At 34.1% G+C, this 14,813-nt stretch overlaps 1 protein-coding gene across 2 annotated transcripts in view; it reads left to right on the top strand.

The window, feature by feature from the left end:
* Nucleotides 1–14,813, top strand: part of mys (position-specific antigen beta subunit myospheroid) — a 110,247-nt gene that overhangs the window by 55,700 nt on the left and 39,734 nt on the right. The window contains exon 5 of one of the 2 annotated variants that reach the window (XM_081739607.1): nucleotides 6,250–6,334. In XM_081739607.1, coding sequence (XP_081595733.1) covers nucleotides 6,250–6,334 — 85 coding nt within the window. Of the gene's footprint in view, nucleotides 1–3,136; nucleotides 3,222–6,249; nucleotides 6,335–14,813 lie in introns of both variants that reach the window. The other variant, XM_081739606.1, reaches the window with a different exon arrangement.

The raw sequence follows: 14,813 nt of genomic DNA, 5'->3' as shown, positions 1-14,813 counted from the left end.
CTACCTCCTACTGAAATGCCGTCTTCATTTAGTAGACTCTGTCTCACAATCTCTTCTATATAGATATTAAATAATGTAGGCGAGAGATAACATCCGTGTTGAACTCCCCTTCCAATTGCACTCTCCTCTGTCGTTTCTACTTAGTATACTGTTCTCAAGAAGAGGAGCAGAAACCACTTTTATTGTTCCAATTACAAAGCATGTAATTGTCTTTCCAGTGACTCGCCTACGAATTGTAGGGTCACTTGGGAAGGAAAACTCTGCGAGCGAAGCAAAACTGAAAGAAAGCTAACAATTTTTAATAGAATGTTAGCGGTGTAGTACGAGAGAATACAGAAGTTTCTTTTTAAAATAGACAGTATAACAGTGTAAGAATACGTAAAGTATAGAAGCCAATAAAATTCGGAACTTCCTTATTGACGTAAAATACATTTTGAGGAAATGGGCAAAATTCCTGCAATGCGAATAGTGGATTTGTCGAATATTGATTTCGTAGATGTTTTTCGAACAGATACAGCTATTTTGCAGTGGAAGAAGGAGGGGCTCACTTCATTCTTGCGCCCACTACCCTCGTTGAGGCCGCCTTCAGTTATTATATTGAACAAGAGAGATGTTCTCAAGTATGAGCATCGGTTCTGAACTAACTGGCAGTAGGATTATAAAATCTGTTAACTGGAATATATCAGTAGGTAGAACTGAAAGATATATTTAAGTCCATGTATATCTCAGGTTTTCAATATCAGATAACATAAGTTTTACATTTGGTAGCTATACATAGATATAAAATAAGCTCCGGTAACAAATTTTTCATGGCTCATTTCTTTGTGGTTTAACAAGCATTTTCAGCATCAAGGCAATATCAGACTGATTTACAGTACACTGTGAGGTTAGAATCAGGCGTATTTAACTTGGGCAGAGTTCCCACCGACTTGGAAAACCTGGAAAAGTCAGGAAATTCAGCTTACTCGTAAAAATTCCTGGGAAAGTCAGGGAATTTCAAATATGCATTTGTACTTTTCAGAACTTCTCAGAATACTTGAGAATTTTGGGTCTGCGGAGTTTCTCTTTTTGCCTTTATAAAATAAATTAGTTTGTTTTGCAAAACTTCTCTACTTGCACACACTACATACGTGTACATGAATAGTAGATGAGAAACCCCCTAGTCGGCAAAAATATAGTTGCATTTTTACATTTACTTAAATCTGGAAATTTGTAAATCGTGACCTGGGAAAACTGGAAAAGTTAAAGGAGTTCGTGCCCGGCATATATGGGAACCCTGTTACGGTCGTTAGGTTCTTCAGAGGGAAGGCAAGGAAGATTTTTAGGAGAAAAAAGAAATATTTATATGATATTCAAAATATACATACAACAAACACACACATGGTTTCACGTAGTAACTTAGAATAATTTTGAATAAAAATTTGAACAGTTTCATTAAAAAATTTCAACACACAAAACATACGATAGTATATTGCACAAATCTTTATTACCTTTTAATTGTATTTTGATGAAGACTTTACATCTGATAACAGTGCTATATCCTTTCTTCAAGTTACATCGTTAGTTTGCGTTGTTGGCAGTTAATGAGAAATCAATTCTCCTAATTAAAAATTAATTAAAAAATAAAAAAGAAGCACTAATATGCATATGCATATTTTAATCTATCCCGATGTAGTTTCCAACCGTTTGATCGAAAAATTTTAGAATTTGAAAACATCAATCATTTAATAATTAGTTAAAATCAATTTATAGGGTCAGGCTGGTACCAGTCAGTGCCTCCTGTGTCAGCAAGCATGTTCAGTATTACAGTTACTGCTTCACAGAAATTTATAGTCTCATACAAGTGGAATTTATATTATTATTAATCTCAAAGAAGCGAGTATATGTGTCGCGATATCATGGGCGCTTAATGAAGTGAAGTGTACCTGCACTCAAGAAAGGTTGGGAACCACGTGCCCACTATTACCATATCTATAATTTACTAATAAAACCGAAAGCAATTGTTTTACGAGGACAGTAAAAACTTATGACGTATGTAAAACGTTCCAGAAAAACTTAAAAGTAACGGAGAAAATGTAAGATCTGGCAAACTTGATTTAACTGCAATCGAATGGGCCACTTACTGGAAAGAGGAATACTAAACTAGTGCATGCATGTCTTGTAACTTGTTTTCACATTTGAAACGAATATTGCTTTCTGGATTGCGATTGCTCTTTACATATCTAAACTAGAAACTTACCAGTTCCTTGTAACTTCATGGCTCGCATGATTGTGTTTGCAGGTTGGTAGTTGTTTCTGATATAAACCTTGCAACCTTCCGGAGTAGTGGGTCGGACCTCGTTTTTTAGTATGATTCGTTTCTTATAATCTAACTGTTCTGATTCGTTTCTTATAATCAGAAAGACGTAAAGCAAATTTGGAAATCGCGTGAAAGCTTTTAATTAAAACAAAGAAAAAAAATTTCAATATTGTTTTACAATCAAGCTTGTTAGTGGATTTTTTCTTTTATCTATTAGGATCACACAGTAAGACTTATTAGCTTATGTCGTTAGTACGCCCACCCGTCAGCCCGGTACTCTTGAACAGTTTTTTTTTTTTTTTTTTTTTTTTTTTTTTTTTTCTACAATAGAGCGAATATCTCGGGCGAGTTTGTTAATGGAATCAATCCGACGGGTAACTGCGATCACATACATGGCAATATTTCGTGTGTTCCTCTCTGTCTTTACCAAAGTTTGTACAAAATTTATGTGTAAGGTGTCTGTTGTTTTGCAGGTAACGAATTCGACAGGTGTGTTTTGACTATATAACATGGAGAAATATTAAAATACAGTTTTATTAATTGAGCACAGTTAACCAGAAGGAAGCATTCTCCTTTTTTTACTTTCAAACTTAATTTTGTTATTTTACTCATTATACATGCTTTACACTAAAATGACAAATTACACAATAACATTAATTAAAAAAAATGAATTTAGAAACAGTAATTTTTGTTTTAATACTATAGTTAGTATTTTCTTGTATACTTTTTCGTAGTGATTTTTTTTTTTTAATTGTTGTTTACTAAAGATGGTTTTTAAGAACTTTTGAAATGTTTTAACGAATTTGAATGATTTTGTTTTTCTTTTTATACTACAAGATTAAAGGAACCTTGCACAAAGTGCGAAGCACCGTATGGTTATCGCAACCACATGTCGCTTAGTGAAGATACTAGGCAGTTCTCTGTAAGTGTTAAAGTGTCTATTATAAGTGAAAGTTGCTTCCTTCTTAATTTTTCACTGGTCTCTCTCATAAGGGTAACACATTTCTTCAGCACTGTATTTGTGGAATTATGCTTTTATCACTTTTTTTTCTGTAGTCTTAATACTGTGCAGGTGATTGGGTAATGTTTTATTGTTGTGGTTGCTGTAAATGTGATAATATTAATAATTGTTTAACAATGTGTTGAGCATTTCTTTTTCAGCAAGCTGTTTAAAAAAATCTTTGTAGCAAACTGTATAGTCTCAGGCTCTTAATACTTCGCTATATTTAAAGGTACAGTACGAGTCTTTGACGATCACGTAAATATGAGACTTCAAACATAGAAGATAAATTTGTGTGCGTAATGATCCTAAAGAAGTATGGTGTTTTTTCAGCTGTCACGATGCAAGTGCAGTCATGTTTCAAAAGTACATTCTCTCTATAACTGTCTTTGAAAATTGCTCTTTCATATTCATCTTTTACGAAAGCTAAAATCCATTGCTTAACTACCTTTTAAGCTATCTTTCCACAATTCCTATCTTGAAATATTCCTCTTTTCTTGTTAGGGAGCTTATTCGTAGATAAATCCATTTGGAAGATAAAATATAGTTTCTCAGATGTCCTCCGTTAGTAAATTTTTTAGTGTTCTCACCGTTGATAGGGAGAGTTAGTTCTTGCTGAGTCTTTAGTAGTGAAGTACACGCCTGTAGCCAGGGAGGGGCTAGAGGGGGGGACTGCCTTCCGAAATTATTTTTTGCTCCCTCTAAAAGTAACGATAAAGAGAGTTTTCAAACTGACTTAAAATCAGTGAAATTCTTGCAATCATATTTACCAAATTAAATTCAACTTTGTGAAATCTACTCATTTATGTGTAAAATTATGTTTCTTGCTAGATGCACCAAACATCTTCCATTGCCTTTACCCTTTTCAAGAATTTTAAACCGTACCCTAATTACTGCAACCATGACAAGCATCCAAGGATACCAGGTGCACTTCCAAACAACAGTATCAAAGTCCACAACGTTGTGAATATTAATAAACTAGTGTTTCGCTTACTTTGGGAAGTAGAAAATTCAATGGAAACCTGGTATAAAATATACTTCTATTTCATATTAGTATAATCTAAAATTGCTGTAATATAATGTTGTTCTAATATTTAAAAATTAAACACTTCAATTTGAATTATTAATATGAAACAAAATGCCTGGCAAAAAGCTAGCTTGTATTAAGCACACAAAATGAAACAAAAATTTACGGTTTCGGTAATTCAAAAATAAAATACAGATTCTGTAAATAATAAATAAATATACAGTTTTCTGGTGTTATTTGATGTCTTTGTCATTGTCCCCTCTTCAGTCATCCCCTCCCTAATAAATTAGGCTGGCTACGAGCCTAAGTGAAGATCTCATGATGATGTAGGCCTATATCTCCATAGCTTTGATTGAAAAAAATAAATTTCAAACAAATTTAATTCCCTCCTTTCAAAAAAAAAAAGTACTATTGTATCTGAATTTAATACTCCTTAGATTCTTATAAAGATCCAGTGACAGTCTGTATTTTCTAAACGGTACAATTCTTCAATGAGTGTAAAGTTACAAATCTCGCAGTAGCAAACGCCGGCTTAATTGGATATTTGACATTACATTTGAAATGCGCTTGTGAAGTGCCGGATTCTAAACTTTCAATAAATAAAATAGGATGAGTATCGACTTTGTTAAAAAAAAAAAAAAAGCTTAAAGTGAAACTAACGAAACCCGAAATCTGAAAATCGGAAAGAAGAAAAAAAAAAGTATCAAGCAAAACAACGAGTTACAGCAACGAAAAGTCAATTTTTCCCAAAATCTATTTCTTTTTCCCATGTAATTTTGCTTCCATTTCAATATCGGATTCGATAACGGACTCGGTAAACCTTTTTTCCCGAAAAAAAAAAAAAAAAAAAAATATGTTTCAGTTTCGGAACCAGAACTCATTTTCTTGGAAATAAATGTGTAAATTCGCTTATGTTTCAATATCGGTTCCGGCAACGGACAGTTTCCCTAAAAATCTGTTTCATTTCCGGAACCGGGTTTTTCGGGAGAATCGGTTCCTGTAAAACCCAGTTACTCCTATTGAGTCGATTAACATTAACAACTCTGAAACCCACAATCTCTTTCACTACTATAATATCGTCATATTTAAGTTCCATAAAGCAAATCTGTACTTGGTATTTGTAATTCAAATTATGTCAGTGTTACAATGAGAATTCATTATATTTGTACTCATACGTACTCAGTACCATAATCAAAACCAGTAGCATAACGTTGCACCATCTTCCCTATACTCTTTCCTAAAACCTTGCACTTCTGTTTGTCCTGTAGTGAACAAACACACTGTGTGAACAGTGTGAAACTCGGGGTTTTCCGTTTCCTCCCACTTTCTTCATTCCACCATTGCATTCATTTTTCATCATCACAGTCTCCTTTAGCCTAGCCGATATAACCGTGGGACGTAAAACTGAAACGTTAATTTCATTTCATTTCTGTTCGTCCTTGATCCTCTTATATTTCTATTAGCAGTAATTCCTTGGACAATACAATTATATCTCTAGGGAATCCACTTTTAAGCATGACTGGAAAAACTCCTAAGAAAAAAAAAATAGTTTGTTCGGTTACATTTAATGTATTATTATTATTTCGTACGGAATTATAAACTTAAGACGAAATGATTTATGACATTTATTAGTCTGTACCATTAAATATATATTATAATGTAAGTACGTTGGTGGAGGATATATCCTGAGAATTGTCTCTCCAGAATCACGTTATTGGCATCGTCATGTGAAGGCATGATGAAAATTCCATTACCTTCCATTAGATGGTGCTTGCAACAATGACGGTGATAAAGTGAGAGTCATTTCGTGGATGTACTCTTATTACTTCCTTGTACAGTGCACAGAAACTCTTGATTCTTTTTGACTGTAGTTCTTTGGTGACTCAAAAGGATATTGTTTGTTTCTCCCTCTCTCTTTCTTAGTCTGCGTGAGCCTTGCACAGGATGTGAACCCCCTTATGGCTTTCGAAATGTTATGTCCTTAAGTCAGGATACAAGTGAATTCGCCGTAAGTCAGCACCAAGACTTCTTCGCAAGTGTGGAACCAGATAATGTTTTGCTTTTGAAGCTGCTTGTTTTAATTTTGCATTGCATTGTTTCTTATTTTTCTTTTTTGTTCCTTTGCTTTTGAATGCTTTTATTTTATTTTTCCTTTATATATAAAAAAAGAGATCGTTTACTTTATTTCTTGCTTCAATTTAAATAGCTATTTTCTGTTTTAAGTTTTCGTAGTGTCTTTTTTTTTTTTTTTTCGTAAGGAGATAGTAAAGTGTTTCTAACAATGGATTTCTGCTGTTCTTATCGCCATGATTATGTAAGTATTAGAAGATAAAATAGAGGGAAGATAAGGTTACAGTTTAAAAACTACTACAGAAGGTATTTCTTATGTCAAAGGAAGAGATTAACAAATAAAAGTTTTGAATTAGTAGTAAACGACTTTCCTCCCCCCCCCCCCAACAACAAAAAAAGCCAAAGCACTAAGAATTCTATTCTTTTTTATTTTTTTCAATATCTTTGATATTATTCTCTGGTAAAAGACTGCAGAAAGAATCTGCAAAAATTCCTTTTTTCAAAAACAAGTTTATGAAGAGCTCAGTTGTTCAATATTTAGTTTTAGAACCCTTGCACCCAAGGAGCAAGGTAATTCAATCTTTATGTGAACAACCTCACCTGTTGAAAAGGATCAGCGTATGGAAAACTATAAGACGCAATAAACGAGGTAGATCCGTATTATCACTTTTGTACGAGGGATGATCAGGGAAAATGAAAGGTTTCAAAGCTTATTATGGCTTATAGGTCAGACATAGCTGGAAAATCAACACACCTAGTCCTCGATATAATCATGTTTTTTGTTTAAGCACTTGGTACAAAGGTAGATGAGATTGAGATTTTCCCATACTGGTTGCACAGTTCTTGTAGCCACAGAGAGGCAGCAATTTTAATATCATTACATGTCAGACAAAGATGGCTAGCCATTTTCTGCTTTAGAGCAGGGAAGACGTGAAAGTCACTGGGGGCCAGGTCAAGGCTGTAGGAGGGGTGCTCTAATCGTTTCCATCGTAAATACTAAATACACTACACAGTTTTTTGGGCTGAATGGGATCTCACATTATCATTCAGAAGAATCACATCTCAACAGTCTACCAGGACGTTTTCGTCTGATGGCATCCCGTTTTTGCCTGTTCCAATCGATCAGTAGCACACCTGATACGTCGCAGAATACAGTGTTCACACTTTCGTCGATGTCTGCTTCGTTGATAGAATGAACAAATGCAATATTGTTTCATAACCAGTCACTACCTGGGAAGAAAAGTTTTGTCCTACACGGCATAACGCTGCAGGATATTCAGTAACGCCACCATCCTGGTTGTCTTACGATTCTCGGATAGTGCCTGTGGCTCTTATTTCGCGCGCACTTTCATTTACTTAAGGACATTAACCGCAATGTTCTGCACAACATCATATGGTATTCCCAGCTCAGCTGATATTGAACGTAATATTGTTCAGTCCACACGAATACACTCATCCACAAGAGCACAGTTCACGTCGCTGGTTGAGGTACTAGATGTGCTGCTGTGTCCAGGTTATCAATAATACTGGTTCGTTCTTGAAGACACGATACCATTTTGCTACATGTTGCCTTGGAATTGAGCTCCCTACAATCTGCCTATAACTGTCAGCAGTTGTAGTTTTTTCACCATAGGAACTACACCACTGACCTCACTTTTACTCGTGACCAATTTTTCAGACGTCATCTTCATGTGAAAGTGTTCGCTTCTTGGATATACATGGTCATAATCCGAAGTCCTCAAGTTAATCTAGAAATAAATTTTCAGCATTACAATGAATAACAGAAAAGTTACATGCTTTGTGATCTTTTTTTCTTTTTTTCTTTTTTTTTATCGCCCTTCGTAGTATTAAAAATACGTCAATTTCGGTACTGTCGTTATTTGTTACTCGTTACAAATACAACTACCCCATGAAATACCGAAAGATGTTTTCGGATACCAACGTAGTCTTCTAACCACGTCACGTACATAAGGATATAAATTCATTTCTATTTTCATTGTATGAAATATAACAGTGACTGTCAAGGAAACAGTACTCGTAACTCAGAAAATACGTGTAAGTAAATATAAGTCAGTTACGAGATTTTTTTTTCTTTTTTGTTAGTCACAATTTAAAAAAAAAAAAATGCAAGTATATTTTTCCAACCGAATAAGTTAGAAATGTGTGCACGTCACTATGTTGATGTTTTGTTAGCAATTAAGATAGTTGTCGACGTATGTCTTTCTCATTTCCTTCCTCTGTTTCACTCTCCACATATTAAAAAAAGAAAAAAAAAAGATACTGGTTAATTTACCTAACCAATTGTGAATACACAACACAGAAAAGGAAACAAAACTTTAGAATGAAATTAAAGATTATATTTTGTGTTTCATATAGGATTTGTATTTGTCTTACTTTGGTGTGTACAACTTTTTGCACTTCATCCAGTGATTTAATTGGACACAGTATTAAATTATCATCAACTGGAAATAGATTGATTCATATTTGTTCATGGCGAAAGAACTTTGAAAATCCAGTTGTTTCAAAGACTGTATCTCTTTACAGGGTGTTTACTGATCTCACCTCATCAAAAGCAAAATATTGGAAATATTAAAAGAAACAATATTAGAAGTTTACTAACTTCTGGATGTGTTTTGTGTGTTTATTCCATAACCCTTACTAACGGCTACTTATAGAAGCATTCAGGTTTTAAGATCTGATGATTTATTTCGCAGAATATAGATATCAATTCTCCAAGTCTTAATGATTACCAAACTGCACACTCTTCTTCTGTTAGTTTTATTTAATCTGTCTCAGAACTTTTGACCTATTTAACTGGTACCTAACGATTAAATAAACTCTTTCTCAACCTTGATCCACATCATCTGAGTTCATGAAGTTGCCTGACTGGTACTCTTCTACAGTGTCAACGTCACGATTTCGTACCTGCTGCGAATTCTTTTTTTGGTAGATACTTGGTAAATTCGTGACACTTGAGTCGAACAAGCAACCACGGAAAAAAATCCTTGATTGTGGAGATGCAAAAGTGAAACCGCTCGATTGACGGAGGCTCAAACTCCGATCTGTCGTTTACCAAGCAGGTGTACTACCAATTGAACTACCAGCTACACAACTTTTTTTTTTTTTTTTTTTGTTTTTATTGCAAAACTTTGACTAACCAGTCGTCTGAAGTAATCATGAATTTCCAGAGGCTTAAGAGTGCTTTGTGTATATATAATGACGTTTTAGCGTGTTGTATATACACAACTGTTTAAATTATTTCAAGTGCAATATACGTACATCAGTATGTTAACAACGAGAAATAAGTCTGCGGGAAATCGGGATTCAATGCAGCAGCTTTTTTTTTGTCTACTGGTGATTAGTACGTGAAAAATAATTTAAGTAGTAAATGAGTCCAAACATGATCTATATTTAATAAAATAAAGAATTTTCCTAGTTCCACCTGAAGAAACCTTTCCACAATTTCAGATTTTTGTCAGTTAATATTGTGCATCGACACAATAGAAATAGAGATAATGAAAAAGGCTCCATATCTAATTTAAACTTTCATCTATCACTGACTACTTCTTCAGGTGTGTAAGTGGCGTGTAAGAACAATTGGTCGGAATTCAACTCTTATAGAAAATATGTGATCAAAACTATTCTTGTACTTCAAACAATTCATTCGCAGATACTAATACAATTGCATTGATTGGTGTGAATTTGCATTGATTCCCAACCATAAATTTGCTCTAGCATTTCTATTTTATGTTAAAACCGTATTCTAATCATCTTAACTGAAAATTAGTTATGGAATAAACAGATGGAAATTTTATTTTTTAGTGTGTTTAACCATTATTTGTATATAGTTCTAAATGAATATTTAATATTAATCCCAGCATAACTTTTCAGTGTGTATGTACAGACTACCTTGTAATTAGGGAACGCAAGAGGTGAGACCATTATTGCCCTTAAGTGTCAGCAGTATTTTGGAAAGAATTGCGGCGGAGAGTGATTGACATTAACATGGAATTTAATTATTTTCCACCGAATCAAACCCATCTTGCAAATATTAGAACAGTGTGATAAACCACAAAGTAACTAAATTATGTCTTGTAGTAAACATTTTTTCGGGTGGTATTCCTGTTAGATTATATTTAGAAGTGTAGTTGTTGAAATGTATGCCTTGGTTTACTAGAATAAATCAAAACTTAAGATCTCCTTGTTTTTAAAAGTATAATTCACCGTAAACAATTTTGTATTTTACGACGTCTTTTTCTCGGATGGTCAACATTTAGATTAGGAAGTGTGTATCGTATCTCGGTTCGTAACAGATATTTATCCTTCTCGCGCAATTATTTTCAGGCTTTATTCTTGAAACTAAACCTGGTTATATTTTCAAAAATTAGTTTTAGGTTGGGTAGATTGCTACTGTATAAATGAATTTCAATTGATGAGTCTGCCGCTCGTAAATTACAATGTTCTCTATAAAACTGGCTAGCATCTCTAGTAAACACTTATTCTTCTGTCACTAACTTTGTGTGCACGATCATACGAAAAGTTTTTTTGTTTTGTTTTTGTTTGTTTTAGAGTTTAACGTCCCGTTCATCAGCGAGGCTGTATGAAACATGGACCTACTGATTAACGTGGAGTCCGAACCACATAAGCTCCCGCCGGGAATCGAACCCTGGTCTCCCACGCAATAGACGCGTACGCTAACCGCTTAGCCACGCATGAGCTCCATACGAAAAGGATTTGTGTTTGAGGCAAAGAAGCAAAAGTACACCTTTGCGCTTACTGTGTCCACCAGTTACACCGAATTACGTGCAACACGTGTTCGCGAATAATATACGGACAAGAGAAAATGAAATTCTGTGGTGTTTCCAATTGGTTTTAGGATCTTAAGAGAACTTGTACTTGAAGTCGAAATGAAACATACATTTTGATATAATTTCGGGTAGATACTATAGGATACATGATGAATGACTTAAATATTTCTTATCTTGTATTACCAAGTAGTTGCACTTCAATTAGTTTCAGTGTGCGATGACACTTTCTCGATGACTTCTGAAAAGTGCTAAACCGGAGATAATGTCAAAGCTCATGCTTCCCTTTGGAATCATTCTGAGAGAAAAGTATCTGATTTCTCAAAACTCTAACGAATTTGGCTTCTTGGAAAAGGTACGATGCACAATTTATAGGGTTATCACTGACTTTAATTTGTTGTCCTCCCTGTGAGTAAAAATTGGGATGAATTTCCGGATAATTTTTAGCCGGATTCCAATTTTTAAGGAATTCGTTCGGTTTACCAAAACTAATTTTTATATTTACCTTGTATACTCGCCTGGCACCCAAAAAGATCTCAAGAACTACTGGATGAATGACCACCATTTCTAGCCAGGATGTAGAGGGACAAAAACTAGGAATCTGGCTCGTTGATGGAGATTATATGCAAACCGGAAGTAGAATTCAACCACTTCCGGTTTTAACATTGATCGTCGTAGAGTAAAAATGGTAATAGAAAGCGAAAAGTACTTTTCTACAATCAATGAATCGTCTCAAAATATATTCCATCTCCACTCTTGATCTGTCTACTAAAACCGGATGTGGTAGAAATCTGCTACCACTTCCGGTTTCAGTATTAGTTTCAGTAAATATCCCGCCATACAACCAAACTCCTTCACGTGGTGTACGTATGGCACTCCTATTCTACTTGTTGCTTGTAGGAAGGAAAACAAATCAAAATCAGTGATAAGCTATATACTGTGCATCGTATTTTTCTTCTGGAAAGCAGACTTCGTTACAATTTCGACAATTGGAAATTGTTTAATTTTCTCTGAGAAAGTTTCAGTAAAGAAGAAACCTTCGTATATGGTTACATTGTAGCAAATTTTAGAAAAAATCGGCGCACACTCAAACTGAAGACGTCCTGATACACGGTAAGACTCTTCATGTTTGAGTTATAAATTTAATAACTTACGTCAGTAGAGTCACACGAAAGGGATTTTTAAATAATTTAAGATTATAAACATAATCGTTTACCACTGTCCACGTTAATTCTTTTCGTTATACTGCTGATTCTATAAAATGATTTTGTTCTTCCTTTAGTGAGTCCTATGTATTTGGCTTTGCTTTTACTTTCCTTTTGCTTTATTTTTGCATGCGCTTTCCTCCTTTTTTTTTAAAAAAAAAAGAAAAGAAAATAAAGAAAAGCTGGTCTGGTGTGTACTTATGGTTAAACATCAGATTATGTGCTTTTGTACTCGTAAAAGTTTGTTCTATTTGTCAAAAAAAAAATTCTTGATGTTTTTTTCCCTAATTAAAGGAATAGTGTAGAAAATTAGGTAAATAGTTTCGTAGCATACATTAAGAACAAATGGTACGTTAAGAAGAGTGTTTTTTAAGTAAAAATAGTAGCGTAGTTTTCTTAGTCATCAGTCTAAGGAAGGAAATAAACGTAAGTGTGTGTATTTCTAGGTATTTGGCTGTAGTTAGTACTGTATTTGAGTTGATAGGTTCGATAGTATCGATTTCTTGTAATATTCCTTAAGGGTCTTCACTACAGCGAAATTAAAGTACCGCTAATTTTTCTGTAATATCTTCAAAACAAATAAAAATATTCGAAAAGCAGAAACGTAGTGAACTAGACAATATGATGTTGCATGTGATACCTTTACCACAATTTACCTAGCTGCTTTTGGTATGCCGCTATTTACCGAATCCGCCGCAAAAAAATGCTAAATCTATCTACAGTTGCAAATCGAAAGCAGATAGATGAGTTGTGGTAACGGTATCACATGCAAAATCGTATTGTCTAGTTCACTACGTTTCTGCTTTTCGAATATTTTTGTTTTGAAGATGTTACTGAAAAACTCTAAAATTAGCGGTAGTTTAATTTTGCTGCAGTGAAGACCCTTAAGTGATAATTAGGTGATTTCATAATCACCGCTTTCAGCAGTAGCATACACAGTTTCATCAAGGAGTAGGTCCAAACTCCCAAGTTCATATTGTTTCAGAAATATGCGTGTGTTACAAATATTTGTCACAATATATATATAAAAAAAAAAAAAAATATTCCTCATATCAAAATAAGAAAAAAAAAAAAATGAACCTGTGCTCAAAAGAGGATAGTTTCGGAGTTATAGGGTACTAAGAACGTGAAACAAGTGAATTTTAAAAGTTATTAGCTCCACTACTATGGGATCTATCGTAGTCGGTCAAGATATCACTGAGGAACTGGTATGTAAATTATCCAAGTATCCATGTTTAAAAATGCTCCAGTACTTGCACACCAATTTTTAGAGAGGTAGATGGAGAGTGATCAAGTACTCCCGAAGAGTCTCTCTAAAAATGATTGTGCTATTACCGGAGGTTCTGAAAGATGGATATTTGAATAGTTCACATATTAGTTTCTCAGTAATGTCGTGACCCGACTACGATCGGTTCTATAGTGATTAATAAAAATGATAATACAAAATTCCTAAGTATTGGTAGACAGTATCCTGCGCTGTCATATAATTATTGGGGATTTGTTCTAATTTCTTCTCTATGGAAGTTAGTAAAAGGACCTAAATAATATTTAGTCTCTAAATTTTATTCACACAGAATGAATGATTAAGATTAAAAAAAAAAAAAAAATCACAAAATATAAATTCTGGTCACAAAACTCATTTCGCAAGGAGACCGAACTTTCTTTTGCTCAGAGTCTCTTTCAGCTAAGTTTTACAAATAGGAAATGATTTTACATGAGTGTGTGGAATCCTCTCACCTACATGGCTGAATAACTTCTCCACTTGTTATGGCTGCCTCCGTTCCCCCGTAGCCAGCCTGGATCCTCCTTATATTCCCAACTTTATCACGCTTTAAACAATTAAGAGGTCTTGTTCATTTGTTAATCTTGTCCCTTAGGCCAAGTTATTCTAACAAAACATTTTAATACTCTTCTTAAAATTCACTTAAGCACAGATTATCTTATCCATTTTTTTTTTTTCAAAAAATGTGTTTCCCAACAATAATAATGGAACTATGGACTTTTAACCCTTTCAGACCTGATTTTTTGTTTACTCTCCGGTGTTATTGTTATTTTGAATTATTATTCTTTATGACTTAACAAATGAAATACAACCGTCAATTCGTTTGTGGATGTCATATTTAGAGAAATATGGACGAAACATTTTGCGTGCATTAGGGTTGAAATACGTATGTAAAATAAAAATGGGATTAATCGAACACATCATTGTGATCTATATAGTTTAGAAACTCAAAATACATCACTAAAACAAAAGGAGAATTTATTGCAAATAGCTTGTTTCGCCAAGAATGAAACAGCCTACGTGGCTGAACTTTGTCCATTGTGATAGCCCCTGCAAGTAGTCTACAAGAAATGTGCATTGCTTCCTGACAGCAGATTAAAACACCACAGAAATAGTGGAAAGTGA

Source organism: Thermobia domestica, chromosome 15, assembly GCF_964235325.1.
Source record: "Thermobia domestica chromosome 15, izTheDome1.hap1.1, whole genome shotgun sequence".
Classification (NCBI taxonomy): Eukaryota; Metazoa; Arthropoda; class Insecta; order Zygentoma; family Lepismatidae; genus Thermobia; species Thermobia domestica.
This window is presented reverse-complemented; position numbering and strand designations above follow the sequence as displayed.